Below are 16,649 nucleotides of genomic sequence, written 5' to 3'. Positions count from 1 at the left end.
AAGGCAGTTTTAACTTCACTAAAACAAATCCATCTAACTTATGGTGAGCTTTTAGCTGATATTTTTCTCTCTCTCTTTTTAAAACTTCATAGCTAATTTATCTCATCAAAGGAAAAAAAAAATCCAGGTAAGCCAAGGGGTGGGGGCAATCACTCAGGGGCAACCATTCCCAAAACATTTCTTGTATGTCACCTTCAAGAACATTTCCTGGGTAAATACACACAGAGGCACTAAGCTTCATGGTTTTCCTGATTAAAATGAAATAATACATATTTGCTCTACAATTTTTCCCCCCATTCAACAACATCTCATGTATATTCTAAATGAGACTCTGTTTCAAAAAAAAAAAAGGCTCAACCACTGCTTGTTGCAACTGAGGATGTCAAAACCTACTGACCTGGACCACCAGCCCATGTAGCCCGCAGGTCAGCTTCCCTTCTCGGAAACTCCAAGTCTGGGTTGTGCTCCGCCTACGGTCAGGCTTCCTAAGCATTAGCGGCTCATATCTGGAAGAAAGGAAAAAGCAATGAGTCCTGTGAATCAAACACTTCAGGTCTGAAGAGAATATCAGGATGATGGTTTTACTCTTCTTGCTTCTAATATCTTCTGCCCTGGAAATCTAACAGACAGTTTGCTTGAATCCTATGGCAATTAGGTTATCTCTAGATAAGGAAAGAAGAATAAAGTAAAATGGAAAGCAGTGAGGTCAACAAATACAAATACTTAGGGATTCATAATTTAATAAATGCAATATGAGTTTTCTTACTTTCTCACAATGACAAGTTATCATGCAGTTTCATGCAGTATGCAAAGGGTTTTAAAAATACTTTCAAAAATCTTTTCTGTTCTATTTTCAATACTTTATTTTATATTGAGTTTTAACTTGTAAGTCCTATAAAGTCATTTTGGAAGTAAACAAGGTATTACCTGAAAACATACACTGACTACATGGGCAAACTGAGGTATAGGCTAATAATTTATTCAAAGTTAAAAAGATGATTTGAATTCAAGGAGTTAAGTCATAAAAACACATTTGATTATTTTCTTAATAATTTATTTCTGCTTTCATAAGATTTAACAAAGTTCTTAGATTAAAAACCAAATTTTTCCCTTCTAGGGAGCGCTGGTCATGAAATGCCTCCCAAAGTATGGCTGAATTTATGACCATGAGGGGACCCTGTCAACTACAAATTGGTGCTTGCCAAAGGCATCTGGGGCCTCCCTGGTGGCTCAGCAGTAAAGAATCCACCTGCAATGCAAGAGATGTGGGTTCAATCCCTGGGTGAGGAATATCCCCTGGAGGAGGACATGGCAACCCACTCCAATATTCTTGCTGGGAAAACTCCATGGACAGAGGAGCCTGGCGGGCTACAGTCAATGGGATTGCAGAGCCGGACATGGCTGAAGTGACTGAGCACGTTCACTTCTAGGGAGCAATGGCAGATAGATGTTTGGCTGAAAATAAATTCATTTTTCATAACATATCCTTCTTGTTTGATTTTTTTTTTAACGTCTCCATGGGCATTTCCATAATAACTTTTAAAAACAAAAAACCCAATACTCATATTTGGAAATAAAATTCTATTGTGGAAGAAAAAGCAAATTCTTATTTCACTTCTAAACTATAGCTTTTGGGTATACATTTCCTCTGAGTCTGAATTTGAAAGCAGTGAACTTGAATCAGAAGCTGCCTAGGAAGTTACCTGTTGTCAGTGACTGCAGCGAGACCAGCTATATCCAAGATGGCAGAGCCCTCGGCAGAGCGGGCGGCCGAGGGCTCACTGGGGTTGTGAGGCACGGAAGAGCCCTCGTGGGCCAGCATGCCTGTTCCAGTCATCCTCCACAGCTGAGAGCGCTTCCCTGGTTCCTGTCGGGCAGAGACAGAAAGAGCCATCACAGCTCTCACATCACAGACACAGCTCCATACAAAGGCTGGATGAGTTCTCAAGGAAGAACTGTACTAAAAAGGACATTTTCCACATTAGATACTAATAAATGCTTAATTCAAACTTGCATTATTGTCAATCCCTAGTTGCAGTTTGGATGAAATCTGCTGAACTCTTTGAAACTTGAATCAAAAAAAAAAAAAAAACACCCCAATAATGTAAACTTAAAAATTTTACTTTCTGAGCAAACTAGTGAGTTGAGGTGCAATCTAATTCCCTCCAGTAGCTGTTAACTGCTCTTCCTGATAGTAACCCTCCATGTCCTTATGTGGAAGAGAGATCCAATTATATAAAATATATACAATATTCTCAATACTCAGTCTTTTGTGATGCTCGTGACTGGCAGACAACAAGAATTTACCAGGGCTCTCCCTCATCCCATGTTTATCATGGATGCATACTACATTGAGGGCTTTTCTGGTAGATCAGATGGTAAAGAATCTGCCTGCATGTGTGAAGCCTGGGTTCAACCCCTGGGTTAGGAAGATCCCCTGGAGGAGGGCATGGCAACCCATTTCAGTATTCTTGTCTGGAGAATCCCCATGGACAGAGGAACCTGGTGGGCTACAGTCCATGGGGTCACAAAGAGTCAGACAAGACTGAGCTACTAAGCGATACCTACAACACTGATGGTTTCCAATTCTCAAGTCAACTGCGTTCAGTATTAAGCTGATTATATTAAGAAATTATACTAAATTGTTGCTACTAATTCTAAATATATTTTCTCCTTAGCTATATTTTAGAAACAACACTTGGACTTCCAGGCCAATCCATGAGAAGCAATAATAATAGTAATAATATCTACTGAATATTTACTACGTGTCAACCACTGATTGATCACTGTGATTTACACACAGTAATTCATTTAAACCTCAGAACAATCCAGTGAAGTATATACTGTTATTACCCTGACTTACAAATGAAGAAGCTAAGTCTCAGTGAGATAAAGAAACTCCAGCTCGGTCACATAACTAGTAGGTGGCGGAGTGAAGGTTTGAATTCCCACAGGGTGAGTGGAGGGATGACACGCTTACCCACTCTGCCATACTACCTTTCTAACAACCCATAGAATTCCATTTCAGTAACACCAAACCATTGAGAAGACTCTTTCTATGGGAATGAATACTCCAGCTAGACCTGTCAGGATCACATTCTGGGTTCCACAAATGCATCCACATGCTGCCTCACACTGGAAAAACAGCTTTTCTGTTACATTCTCCAAAGTAAAAGCTGAGAAAGTAATATGAATGCTGGAGTCGAATGCCAGGATTTGAAACCCAGCTGCCTCACTACTAGCTAAGTGACCGTGGCTCAGTTACTAAATTTCTCAGAGCCTGTCTTTCCTGATTTTTCAAACAGGGATATTAAGCTACCTCTGAGGGTTCTTGTGATAAGTGTACATGCCTGGCACAGGGTAACGTCTCAATAAATGTTGGCAATGTTATCATGATTACATCTCTTTACACAGAACGCTATGTATAGTACCTTAGTTGATCCTTCTCATAAACCTGGGAGATCAATGGGAAAATGAGGCTCAGGAAGGAATGTGAGAAAGCAGATATCACCTTTATGTGGCAAGGCCAGAACTCAAATCTAGAAGATATGACATTCTTTCTACTGTGTGCTACTACCTCCTGCAACTGTGAACACAGATAGAACTCAGCTGCACGTCTCCACCCGCAATCCCCACATGCTTACTTCTCTGTTCACAGTAAGGGAACACATCTATCCAGAGCACCAAAACCACATGGAGCATCTCAGTTTTCCTGGAGGTGTTCCAGATTGGGAATCAAAGCCCAAATGCCCAGGTGGAGTCAAGTTTTCATATATGGATTCTGCTATTGCCTGCCCATATGTACAGGCTCATCATCGTTGGAAACTACCCAAACCTTCATTTAAAAATCTGAGATGCATCATTCTCCTTCCACTTCCCTTCCCCCACCCTCTTCCCATACAATTTAGTCCTAAAACCTTTTAGGTTTTAGAATAAAGGAGAAGGCTGGCAGACACGTGATGGTGGGTGGGTGTATTGTGGTGGCCCAACCTTGAGTGGGCAAAAACACATGTGGTTGATAATCCACGTCACCGATGGGTTATAATGGGGCTGGGGAGGTGAGCCTAGGATGGGTTGTGAGGTGAGGTGGGTACTCCTGTTAAGGGTAGGGGCTGGTAGGGGAGTTGCCTAGAATGTGGAGAGCAGAGCCCATGCCAGGTAATAAGGTGCATCCACACAGGGGAGGGGCAGGGCCACAACTGTGGTTAAAGAGCATGGGTTACATTCAGGGCAACTGATCAAATTAAGTACATTCTTAGTACTGGACAAGGGAGTCACAAATATGAAAAGGGAAAAAATTACAATGAGCTTTGTGATGCTAGACTGGAATCAGAACTATCAGTGTGAAAGGCTGGTTTTTAATATACAGAGAAAGAGAAACCTGTTTAATATATAAATACACACATAAGATATATGTATGCATACACACATATGTTATGCACATACTAAGATATTTATGTGCCTGTGTGTGCATATACATGTCGTGTATGCATACAACCCCTAGGTCTGTCCCTTGAGAGGGCCTGGGATCAGTGACACAACAGCAACAAGGGCACCACTGGACGTATCTTAAGTTTCTAAATTCCATTCTCTGATAAAAAAGGATCAGGGTTCCTTACTGCTAAGTCACTTCAGTCGTGTCTGACTCTGTGTGACCCCATAGACGGCAGCCCACCAGGCTTCCCTGTCCCTGGGATTCTCCAGGCAAGAACACTGGAGTGGGTTGCCATTTCCTTCTCCAATGCATGGAAGTGAAAAGTGAAAGTGAAGTCGCTCAGTTGTGTCCGACTCTAGCAACCCCATGGACTGCAGCCTACCAGGCTCCTCCGTCCATGGGATTTTCTAGGCAAAAGTAGTGGAGTGGGGTGCCATTGCCTTCTCCACAGGGTTCCTTCAAGAAGTAGCAAATTCCAGGAATGCTGCAGGGAAAGTATAAAATGAGCCCCAAATAACTTGCTGTGTCACAAAGTATGACAGTGCTCAAGGAACGAGGGGGGCACTGTGTCAAAGGACACAAGGTTAAAGGCACTCCCACTGGCCAAACAGGAGAACTGAGGGTAAAAATAAATCCTAACACTAACAGAAAACACACTGAATAAGACAGGAAGCCATGGTGACACACATAAAGCTGTGCCCAAACTGTGCCCTCAAACTCCTTGCAAACCCCTTATGCTGAAGACGTGACCCTCAGCTGTGATGAAAATGGGGCCTCTGGGTAATAATTACGTTTAGATGAGGTCATGACGGTGGGGGTCTCCTGTCAAGATCAGTGCCCTTAGACACCAAAGGGCTTGCTTTCCCCTCTCCCCTCGCCCCTGCCCAGTACTTCTCTGCCATTTGAGGACAGAGTGAGAAGGCAGCAGTCTACAAACCAGGAAGAGAGCTCTCTACAGGAACCGAACTGGCCAGCACCCTGATCTCAGACCTCCCAGCCTCCAGAAGAACTGTGAGAAATAAATTCCCATCATTTATAGTGTCCTGTTTGGAAGATCAAGCTAAAACACATGCATGCATGCGTACATACATAGGAAACCTGATGAGGAACAGTATATTTACAGAGTCTCAAAGTACCTCTCGAAAGTATTTATATTTACTAAATACAAGGAAAAAGAAAAACTTTCTTCACAGTTGAGAAGACTGGCAGACACCACCTTAATCAAGTGTTAACATTAAAATCACCAGCAACAGGACTCCACTTCTACAGAATTTCTGCCAAGTTTCCTGCAAATTTGAGACACTTTCAAAATAAAAAGTAAAAAAACAAAAACCTAAGATGTCAACCTCCTACTCCTGGTTTCTAATTTAAATGCACAGATCCATTTCCTAGCACCTACTCAAAGAACTATCTAGTCTTAGATGTCAATGTAACTCACTTATCACCTGCCCTCTCACTTACCAGTTTTCATCTTCATCAAGTAAAATAACAAACGTGAAAGTGTATAAATTACAATTTTTATTTAAAATACTTTTGCTACTTAATTTAAAAATTTTGGTTTTGTTTACTTAACAGTCACGTAGGCCTTGGAAATAACCAGTATATTCATGATTCATGTTTTCTGATCACATCTGTGATCATATCCCACTTGAAAAATCATCTTTCTCCTGAGTTGACTTTCATTCACTCTATCATCCTCATCAATGTCAACTTCTTTGAAGGTCATCTGAATCACCTCCAAGGACTCTTCCCCATTTCCCCCCCTCCCAGTTCCTTGATTTCTGTCAGACTTTTATTTTTAAATTATGACCTTTCAAAATTTCCTTTTTCAAAATTTTCAATAGAAGAAAATTGTTTACTTTCAATTACTACATCTCATGGTCTCTTTTTGTTGTTGTTGTTGTTGTTCAGTTGCTAAGTCGTGCCTGACTCTTTGTAATGCCATGGACTGCAACACGCCAGGCTTCCCTGTCCTTCACTATCTCCCAGAGTTTGCTTAAATTTATGTCCATTGAGTCAGTGATGCTATCTAACCATCTCATCCTCTGTCGCCCTTTTCTCCTTTGCCTTCAATCTTTCCCAGCATCCGGGTCTTTTCAAATGAATCAGTTCTTCGCATCCAGTGGCCAAAGTATTGGAGCTTCAGTTTCAGCATCAGTCCTTCCAGTGAATATTCATGGTTGATTTCCTTTAGGATTGACTGGTGTGATCTCCTTGAAGTTCAAGGGACTCTCAAAGAGTCTTCTCCAGCACCAAAATTTGAAAGCATCAATTCTTCAGCACTCAGCCTTTTTTATGGCCCGATATTCACATCCATACATGACTATTGGAAAAACCATGGTTTTGACTATACGAACCTTTGTCAGCAAAGTGATGTCTGTGCTTTTAAAGGCTCTGTCTAGGTTTGTCATAGCTTTCCTTTCAAGGAGCAAGAGTCTTTTAATTTGATGGCTGCAGTCACTATCTGCAGTGATTTTGGAGCCCACGAAAAGAAAATCTGTCACTGCTTCCACTTTTTCCCCTTTTATTTGCCATGAAGTGATGGGACTGAACACTATATCTTAATTTTTTGAATGCTGAGTTTTAAGCCAGCTTTTCTACTCTCCTCTTTCACCTTCATCAGGAGTCTCTTTAGTTCCTTTTCACTTTCTACCATTAGAGTAGTAACATTTGCATATCTAAAGTTGTTGATATTTCTCCTTGCAATCTTGATTCCAGCTTGTGATTCATCCAGCCTGGCATTTCACATGATGTACTCTGCATGAGTACATAAACAAACAGAGTGACAATACACAGCCTTGTCTTACTCCATTCCCAATTTGGAACCAGTCCATTGTTCCATGTAAGGTTCTAACTGTTGCTTCTTAACTTGCATACAGGTTTCTCAAGACTCAGGTAAGGTGGTCTGGTATTCCCATTCTCTAAGAATTTTCCACAGTTTGTTGTGATCCTTGGTGGCTCAGATGGTAAAGAATCAGCATGCAATGAGGAGACCTGGGTTCGATCCCTGGGTTGGGAAGATCCCCTGGAGGAGGGCAAGGCAACCCATTTCAGTATTCTTGCTTGGAGAATTCCCATGGACAGAAGAGCCTGGTGGGCTACAGTCCATGGGGTTGTGAAGAGTGGGACACGACTGAGTGACTAAGCACACAGCACATACAGTCAAAGGCTTTCATGTAGTCAATGAAGCAGAAATAGATGTTTTTCTGGAATTACCTTGCTTTCTCTATGATCCAATGAATGTTGGCAATTTGATCTCTGGTTCCTCTGACTTTTCTAAACCCAGCTTGTACATCTGGAAGTTCTTGATTCACATAGTCCTGAAGCCTAGCTTGAAAGATTTTGAGTATTACCTTACTAGCATGTGAAATGAGCACAACTGTACAGTAGATTAAACATCCTCTGGCACATGCTCTGTTTACTCATCACCATTCCCAAGTCTTACTTTTAAATGTATCTAACAGTCTTATATAAAAGAGTATGATAACATTTTAAGCAAATTTGAATTATGTGACACTCAAATGGTGTGATATAGAAATACATGTAGAAGTACTGGGCTTCCCTAGTGGCTTAGATAGGTAAGGAATCTGAGAAGTACTGGTAGACTGATAGATGGATGAACCTTAGAAACATCAGGATAAGTGAAAGAAGTTCCTCATTAAAGACCACTCACATGGAAGTCCAGAGGAGGGGAGTCTACAGTGACAGAAAGTGGATTAATGATTGCCTAGGGCTGGGAAATAAAGGGAATGTGCATGTGATAGCTAAAGGATATAGAGTTCTTTTCTGAGTGATGAAAATGTTCTAAAATCGACTGTGGTTATAGTTTTACATACTGTGGATATATTAAAACACACTGAACTATATATTTGAAGTGGGAGATTTGTATGGTGTATGAATTATGTATCAATAAAGTTGTTGAAAAATATAACACTGAATTAAAAATCCATGTGTTAAAGTTTCATTTGATGTGCAAAACGTGAAATAACTTGAATCTCTCCCCCCTCTCCCCGTCATTAAAGATGTGAGAAGAGTTGTACAACCTCAGAGCCAAACGAGTCACCAACCAGCTGCATGACCTACAGCCACAGCTGACGCTGCTTCAGGTGATAAAGGCACATTCTCCGGCAGTATGAGGCCCACTTACATGGTGAACACACTTCCTGTCAGGGTTATTTCTGGATTATATAACTTACATTATGCAAAATTTTCTGGAACACACTCCTTGGGTGAGTGTGTTTCAAATAGTTAGTGATCTCCTTCCTCTTACAGTGATTTTCTGCACCTCTGTTCTCAAACAATGTTCATTTTGAAGCCTCAACTATTTCTTTCTAGTCCTTTTGTCAGCCACAATATTTCTGGTCAGAGTTTATTCTTTCTCTCAATATCTAGATCTAATAGCATAAACATTTTCCTAAACTGGAAAAGAATGTTGCCATAAATAGGGAAAAAACTGTCATTGTGATCACTTTTCCATTGAGTTCAGGGAAAAGTAGATTAGGGGAGTGTTACAACAGAAAAAAAGTAAGGAAAATGACAAATCACAAATTTGGAAAAGAAAAAAAAAAATTCAAGAACTGAGTTCCCCAAGAAGGTATCAAAGATGAGAGGGACTTAGGATTCCTAGAGTAGGCATCGCAGGACAGAGGGGAGAACCCCAATTGGAGCTGTCAGGACACCCAAGTTCTACCCTGAGCCCAGGCCTCAGTCTCCACCTGCTCATCTGCAAAAGGAGGGGATGGGCCAGGCGGCCTATCTCTTATTCTAACTTTTATTCTAACTCTTTTATTCTAAACTCAAAGTTCTGGGCTCTCTTACCTTCTTCTTTAAAATGACTCTCTGCGTCTTAGGTGAGACATCCAAAACGAGCTCGGCACAAGTAACGGCTTTGTTGGAAGTCACAGGCCGTCCTGTCCCCTCCTGCAAACTAGAACTGAAAAAACAGTAACAGTCACGATACACACACACCCTCCCCAACCCCCCACACATGTATTCAAGTATTTATAAGCAGATGCCTAAACCTCCACTACACAGAAAACTTTTTTTTTAATCATGGAAGAAAAAATTTGACTCAAGCTGAAGAAAGATAAAGGTTGTGCTGTTCTCCTGCATAGTTCAAAGACTCATTTGTCAGAAGATATATATAAAAGTGAAATTCTGACATAAAAGGATGACTATATATTTTTAGAGGGAAAAAAAAAAAAAAAGCAAAAACCAATCCAGACATTCCAAAGGTCCAAGAATTGGCTCTACTGTTTGCCAGGAAGATGATCAGCGTTACTGCATCCTCACATCTTAGCAAGAAACCAGAAGTTCCTTTAGGATGAAAAGAAAACAAAGGGTTCATAATCGCCTCCTCCAATTCTACCCTGTTGTGTTTCTCTGGGCTTAAGAATCCTAAGTTTTATGGAATTGCTGCAGCCTAGACTATGGTTTTTCCAGTAGTCATGTATGGATGTGAGAGTTGGACTGTGAAGAAAGCTGAGCACCAAAGAATTGATGCTTTTAAACTGTGGTGTTGGAGAAGACTCTTGAGAGTCCCTTGGACTGCAAGGAGATCCAACCAGTCTGATCTAAAGATCAGTCCTGGGTGTTCTTTGGAGGGAATTATGCTAAAGCTGAAACTCCAGTACTTTGGCTACCTGATGCGAAGAGTTGACTCATTGGAAAAGACTCTGATGCTGGGAGGGATTGGGGGCAGGAGGAGGAGGGAACGACAGAGGATGAGATGGCTGGATGGCATCACCAACTCGATGGACATGAGTTTGAGTGAACTCCGGGAGTTGGTGATGGACAGGGAGGCTTAGCGTGCTGCGATTCATGGGGTCGCAAAGAGTTGGACACAACTGAGCGACTGAACTGAACTGAACTAACTATATTTTAGGGTATTTTGATGAGATTTTATTTAAATTAGTCTCCTATTTCCATTAATCTCTATCATTAAAAAGGGACTGAAAAATTCAGTTAAAAATTAGCTTTTATGATATCAAAAGCACAAGTAAATAAAAAAGTTGATTTCAACAAAATTAAAAACTTTTATCCTTCCAAAAGACATTACCAAGAAAGTAAAAACACAACCCACAGAATAGAAGATAGTTGCAAATCATGTATCTGATATGGGATCTGCACCCATATTACATAAGGAGCTGTAAAATTCAAGAATAAAAAGGCAAAAAAAAAAAAAGTCAAATGTAAAAATGGGACAAGGATTTGAACAGATATTTCCCCAAAGATATACAAATGAGGAATTCCCTGGTAGTCCAGCAGTTAGGACACAGATCTTTCACTGCTATGGCCCAAGTGGCCAGGGTTTGATCCCTAGTGGGGGAACTCAGATTCACAAGCTATGTAGCATGGAAAAAAAATAGATATACAACTGACCAATAAGCACATGATAAGATCTTCAATATCATTAGCTAGTATAGAAATGAAAATGAAAACCACACTGAGATACCACTACCACTACTTAGATACCACTACTTAGTAGAATTGTTAAAATAAAAAAAAAAGTGGAAAACAAGCATTGCGGAAAATGTAGAAGAAACAAAACCCTTACACATTGCTGGCAGGAATATACAATGATTCAGCTGCTGTGGAAAACAGTACAGCAGTTCCTCAAAAGGTAAACAAAGAATTACCACAGAACCCAGAAATTCCACCCCAAGCAAGGTATACACACAAAAGAATTAAAACAAGTACTTAAATACATGTACAGGCATGTTGATTGCAGCACTGTTCATAATAGCAAAAAAGTAGGGACAACACAAATGCCATCAAAGGAAGAATGAACAAAGAGAATGTGGTATAGACGTACAATGGAATATTTACTCAGCCATAACAGGAACGAAAAGTGACCCATGCTACAATGTGGGTGAACCTTAAAAACATTATGCTAAGTGAAATAAGTCAGTCACAGAAGGTCAGATATTTTATGATAATTTATGTGAAATATCTGGAATAGGTAAATTCTTAGGACAAGAATGCAGATCTGTGATTTTCAGGGCCTGGAAGAAAAGGTTTACTGGGCAGTAACTATTTAGGGTTTGGAGTGATGGAACTGTCTTGGAATTAGAGGTGGTAGCTGTACATCATGAATACATTAAATGCCACCAAACTCATCGCTTTAACAAATGGTTAATTTTACAGTTTATGAACTTCACCTCAATTCAAAAAAAAAAATCCTAGTCTCTTTTCTCATCATTTAGTTCTCAAAGATGCAAAGAAATAGGATTCACTACACTCCAAAATATAGTTCAACCTCTCAGCACACTAGATTCCCAGAAACTTCTCTTTTTATCTATTCAAATCTGCTCAACCTGTGACACTCCTAAGTCTCCACTAGGATTCTTCAGTTAAAGACCTTAGTAACTACTGGAACATAAGGAAGTATGGAGAAAAACATGCATAGCAACCAGATTAAGGACTGGTTTTTCAGGCACTAAAACCTTATCAAAGCAAACATGCCCATTCATGTCATTATTAGTGAAATCTGGGGTCTAAGCAAATGAAAGAGATGTTGCACAGACTCAGACATTTTCTTGGGGGCCTCAGGCACGTATAAAAATATTTCATAAGCAAAACTATTCAGGACATTTTGGAAATAAATACAACTTTAAATGTACTGTTCACCAGGTGACTTATATTTCGAATGCTAAAGATTCGGATATTTTCCCAGTTTCTTTATGGATCAACTTTAAAACGGGCCCTGTGATTACCACAAAACAACTGTATGTATGTGTGGGGGAATGACTACTCTTGAAAGCCTAATATTCTGAATCTCTATGTACCTATCAATGTATCAATCTAACAGAATTAGAGCAAGCTGACTATTCCCTGCTTTTTTTTCTTCTAAATACAACTAACTAATCAGACAAACAATGAAGATCATAAGATCATAATTCTGAGCCAACTGTAATTGCTGTCAAGTTGAACTCCTCTGCTTGCCTTTGCTAATGCTAAGTCGCTTCAGTCATGTCCGACTCTGTGCGACCCCATAGACCGCAGCCCACCAGGTTCCGCCATCACTGGGATTCTCCAGGCAAGAATACTGGAGTGGGTTGCCATTTCCTTCTCCAATGAATGAAAGAGAAAAGTGAAAGTGAAGTCTCTCAGTCGTGTCAGACTCTTAGCGACCCCATGGACTGCAGCCTACCAGGCTCCTCTGTCTATGGATTTTCCAGGCAAGAGTACTGGAGTGGGATGCCATTGCCTTCTCCGTGCTTGCCTTTAGGTGACTATTAAGAAGACCCTGAAGTGTTAATCAGTGTTCTCAAAGGGAGAGGAGGATCAGAACAGTGATTCGGGTAATTATGGATGAAGATTCAGTTCAGTTCAGTTGCTCAGTCGTGTCTGACTCTTTACAACCCCATGAATTGTAGCATACCAGGCCTCCCTGTCCATCACCAACTCCCGGAGTTCACTCAGTCTCATGTCCATCGAGTCGGTGATGCCATCCAGCCATCTCATCCACTGTCGTCCCCTTCTCCTCCTGCCCCCAATCCCTCCCAGCATCGGGGTCTTTTCCAATGAATCAATTCTTCGCATGAGGTGGCCAAAGTACTGGAGTTTCAGCTTTAGCATCACTCCTTCCAATAAACACCCAGGACTGATCTCCTTCAGAATGGACAGGCTGGATCTCCTTGCAGTCCAAGGGACTCTCAAGAGTCTTCTCCAACACCACAGTTCAAAAGCATCAATTCTTCGGCGCTCAACCTTCTTCACACAACAAAGGTTCGCCTAGTCAAGGCCATGGTTTTTCCTGTGGTCATGTATGGGTGTGAGAGTTGACTGTGAAGAAGGCTGAGCGCCAAGAATTGATGCTTTTGAACTGGGGTGTTGGAGAAGATTCTTGAGAGCCCCTTGGACTGCAAGGATATCCAACCAGTCCATTCTGAAGGAGATCAGCCCTGGGTGTTTCTTTGGAAGGAGTGATGCTAAAGCTGAAACTCCAGTACTATGGCCACCTCATGCTAAGAGTTGACTCACTGGCGTGCTGCGATTCATGGGGTCGCAAAGAGTCAGACACGACTGAGTGACTGATTTGATCTGATAGGTTGGTCATAACTTTCCTTCCAAGAAGTAAGCGTCTTTTAATTTCATGGCTGCAATTACCATCTGCCGTGATTTTGGAGCCCCAAAAAATAAAGTCTGACACTGTTTCCACTGTTACCCCATCTATTTCCCATGAGCGATGGAACCAGATGCCATGATCTTAGTTTTCTAAATGTTGAGCTTTAAGCCAACTTTTTCACTCTCCTCTTTCACCTTCCTCAAGAGGCTTTTTAGTTCCTCTTCACTTTCTGCCATAAAGGTGGTGTCATCTGCATATCTGAGGTTATTGAGATTTCTCCCAGCAATCTTGATTCCAGCATGTGCTTCTTCCAGCCCAGCATTTCTCTGCATAGAAGTTAAATAAGCAGGGTGACAATATACAGCCTTGACGTACTCCTTTTCCTATTTGGAACCAGTCTGTTGTTCCATGTCCAATTCTAACTGTTGCTTCCTGATGTCCAGTTCTAACTGTTGCTTCCTGACCTGCATACATATTTCTCAGAGGCAGGTCAGATGGTCTGGTATTCCCATCTCTTTCAGAATTTTCCAGTTTGTTGTGATCCACACAGTCAAAGGCTTTGGCATAGTCAATAAAGCAGAAATAGATGTTTTTCTGGAACTCTCTTGCTTTTTCCACGATCCAGCAGATGTTGGCAATTTGATCTCTGGTTCCTCTGCCTTTTCTAAAACCAGCTTGAACATCTGGAAGTTCACAGTTCATATATTGCTGAAGCCTGGCTTGGAGAATTTTGAGCATTACTTTACTAGCGTGTGAGATGAATGCAATTGTGCGGTAGTTTGAGCATTCTTGGCATTGCCTTTCTTTGGGATTGGAATGAAAACTGACCTTTTCCAGTCCTGTGGTCACTGATGAGTTTTCCAAATTTGCTGGCATATTGAGTGCAGCACTTTCACAGCATCATCTTTCAGAATTTGAAACAGCTCAACTGGAACTTCATCACCTCCACTAGCTTTGTTTGTAGTGAAGCTTCCTAAGGCCCACTTGACTTCACATTCCAGAATATCTGGCTCTAGGTGAGTGATCACACCATCATGATTATCTGGGTCGTGAAGCTCTTTTTTGTACAGTTCTTCTGTGTATTCTTGCCACCTCTTCTTAATATCTTCTGCTTCTGTTAGGTCCATACCATTTCTGTCCTTTATCGAGCCCATCTTTGCATGACATGTTCCCTTGGTATCTCTAATTTTCAGGAAGAGATCTCTAGTCTTTCCCATTCTGTTGTTTTCCTCTATTTCTTTGCATTGATCGCTGAGGAAGGCTTTCTTATCTCTCCTTGCTATTCTTTTTGGAACTCTGCATTCAGATGCTTATATCTTTCCTTTTCTCCTTTGCTTTTTGCTTCTCTTCTTTTCACATCTTCCTCAGACAGCCATTTTGCTTTTTGCATTTCTTTTTCATGGGAATGGTCTTGATTCCTGTCTCCTGTACAATGTCATGAACCTCCGTGCACAGTTCATCAGGCACTCTATCAGATCTAGTCCCTTAAATCTATTTCTCACTTCCACTGTACAATCATAAGGGATTTGATTTAGGTCATACCTGAATGGTCTAGTGGTTTTCCCTACTTTCTTCAATTTAAGTCTGAATTTGGCAATAAGGAGTTCATGATCTGAGCCACAGTCAGCTCCTGGTCTTGTTTTTGCTGACTGTATAGAGCTTTTCCATCTTTGGCTGCAAAGAATATAATCAATCTGATTTCAGTGTTGACCATCTGGTGATGTCCACGTGTAGAATCTTCTCTTGTGTTGTTGGAAGAGGGTGTTTGCTATGACCAGTGCATTCTCTTGGCAAAACTCTATTAGCCTTTTCCCTGTTTCACTCCTACTCCAAGGCCAAATTTGCCTGTTACTCCAGGTGTTTCTTGACTTCCTACTTTTGCATTCTAGTCCCCTATAATGAAAAGGACATCTTTTTGGGTGTTAGTTCTAAAAGGTCTTGTAGGTCTTCATAGAACCGTTCAACTTCAGCTTCTTCAGCGTTACTGGTTGGGGCATAGACTTGGATTACTGTGATATTGAATGGTTTGCCTTGGAAATGAACAGAGATCATTCTGTCATTTTTGAGATTGCATCCAAGTACTGCATTTCGGATTCTTTTGTTGACCATGATGGCTACTGCATTTCTTCTAAGGGATTCCTGCCCACAGTAGTAGATATAATGGTCATTTGAGTTAAATTCACCCATTCCAGTCCATTTTAGTTCACTGATTCCTAGAATGTCGACATTCACTCTTGCCATCTCCTGTTTGACCACTTCCAATTTGCCTTGATTCATGGACCTGACATTCCAGGTTCCTATGCAATATTGGTCTTCACAGCATCGGACCTTGCTTCTATCACCAGTCACATCCACAACTGGGTACTGTTTTTGCTTTGGCTCCATCCCTTCATTCTTTCTGGAGTTATTTCTCAACTGATCTCCAGTAGCATATTGGGCACCTACCAACCCGGGGAGTTCCCCTTTCAGTATCCTATCAATTTGCCTTTTCATACTATTCATGGAACTAGCAAGAAGGTACTCTTTCTGCCCCCTTCTGATGCCTATGTCAGAAGCTTTTTCTATCTCCTTTATACTTTAATAAAACTTTATTACACAAAAGCTCTGAGCGATCAAGCCTTGTCTCTGGCCCCGGATTGAATTCTTCTCCTCCGGGGGCCAAGAATCCCAGTGTCTTCACGTGATTCAATAACAACCTTTCATCTTGGGGGCTCGTCCGGGATCCTTCAGGACAAGGCAATGGCACCCCACTCCAGTACTCTTGCTTGGAAAATCCCGTGGATGGAGGAGCCTGTTAGGCTGCAATCCACGGGGTCGCTAAGAGTCGGACACGACTGAGCGACTTCACTTTCACTTTTCACTTTCATGCATTGGAGAAGGAAATGGCAACCCACTCCAGTGTCCTTGCCTGGAGAATCCCAGGGCTGCCGTCTATGGGGTCGCACAGAGTCTGAAGATTAGTCAGTTTCAAATAAGGAAAGAGGTAAAACAAATTAAAAAAAGCAGCAAGAAGTTTAAAAAATGCATAAGAAATATCATCATAAAGCAAGAGAAATTGAAGCTATTATAATAACAATGCCCAAAGAGAGTTGTTAAATACTAGAATGGATTATTGGGAAGCTCTTTAAAAAGAGAAGAGTCTTG

General features: G+C 41.1%; 1 protein-coding gene across 1 annotated transcript in view; it reads right to left on the bottom strand.

Moving 5' to 3' along the window:
• Window positions 1-16,649, bottom strand: part of VPS13D (vacuolar protein sorting 13 homolog D) — a 274,678-nt gene that overhangs the window by 124,726 nt on the left and 133,303 nt on the right. The window contains 3 exon segments of the mRNA XM_070385275.1: window positions 398-506; window positions 1,704-1,867; window positions 9,254-9,368. Of these exon segments, the coding sequence (XP_070241376.1) occupies window positions 398-506; window positions 1,704-1,867; window positions 9,254-9,368 (388 nt within the window).

Source organism: Bos mutus, chromosome 16 (assembly GCF_027580195.1).
Source record: "Bos mutus isolate GX-2022 chromosome 16, NWIPB_WYAK_1.1, whole genome shotgun sequence".
Lineage (NCBI taxonomy): Eukaryota > Metazoa > Chordata > Mammalia > Artiodactyla > Bovidae > Bos > Bos mutus.
This window is presented reverse-complemented; position numbering and strand designations above follow the sequence as displayed.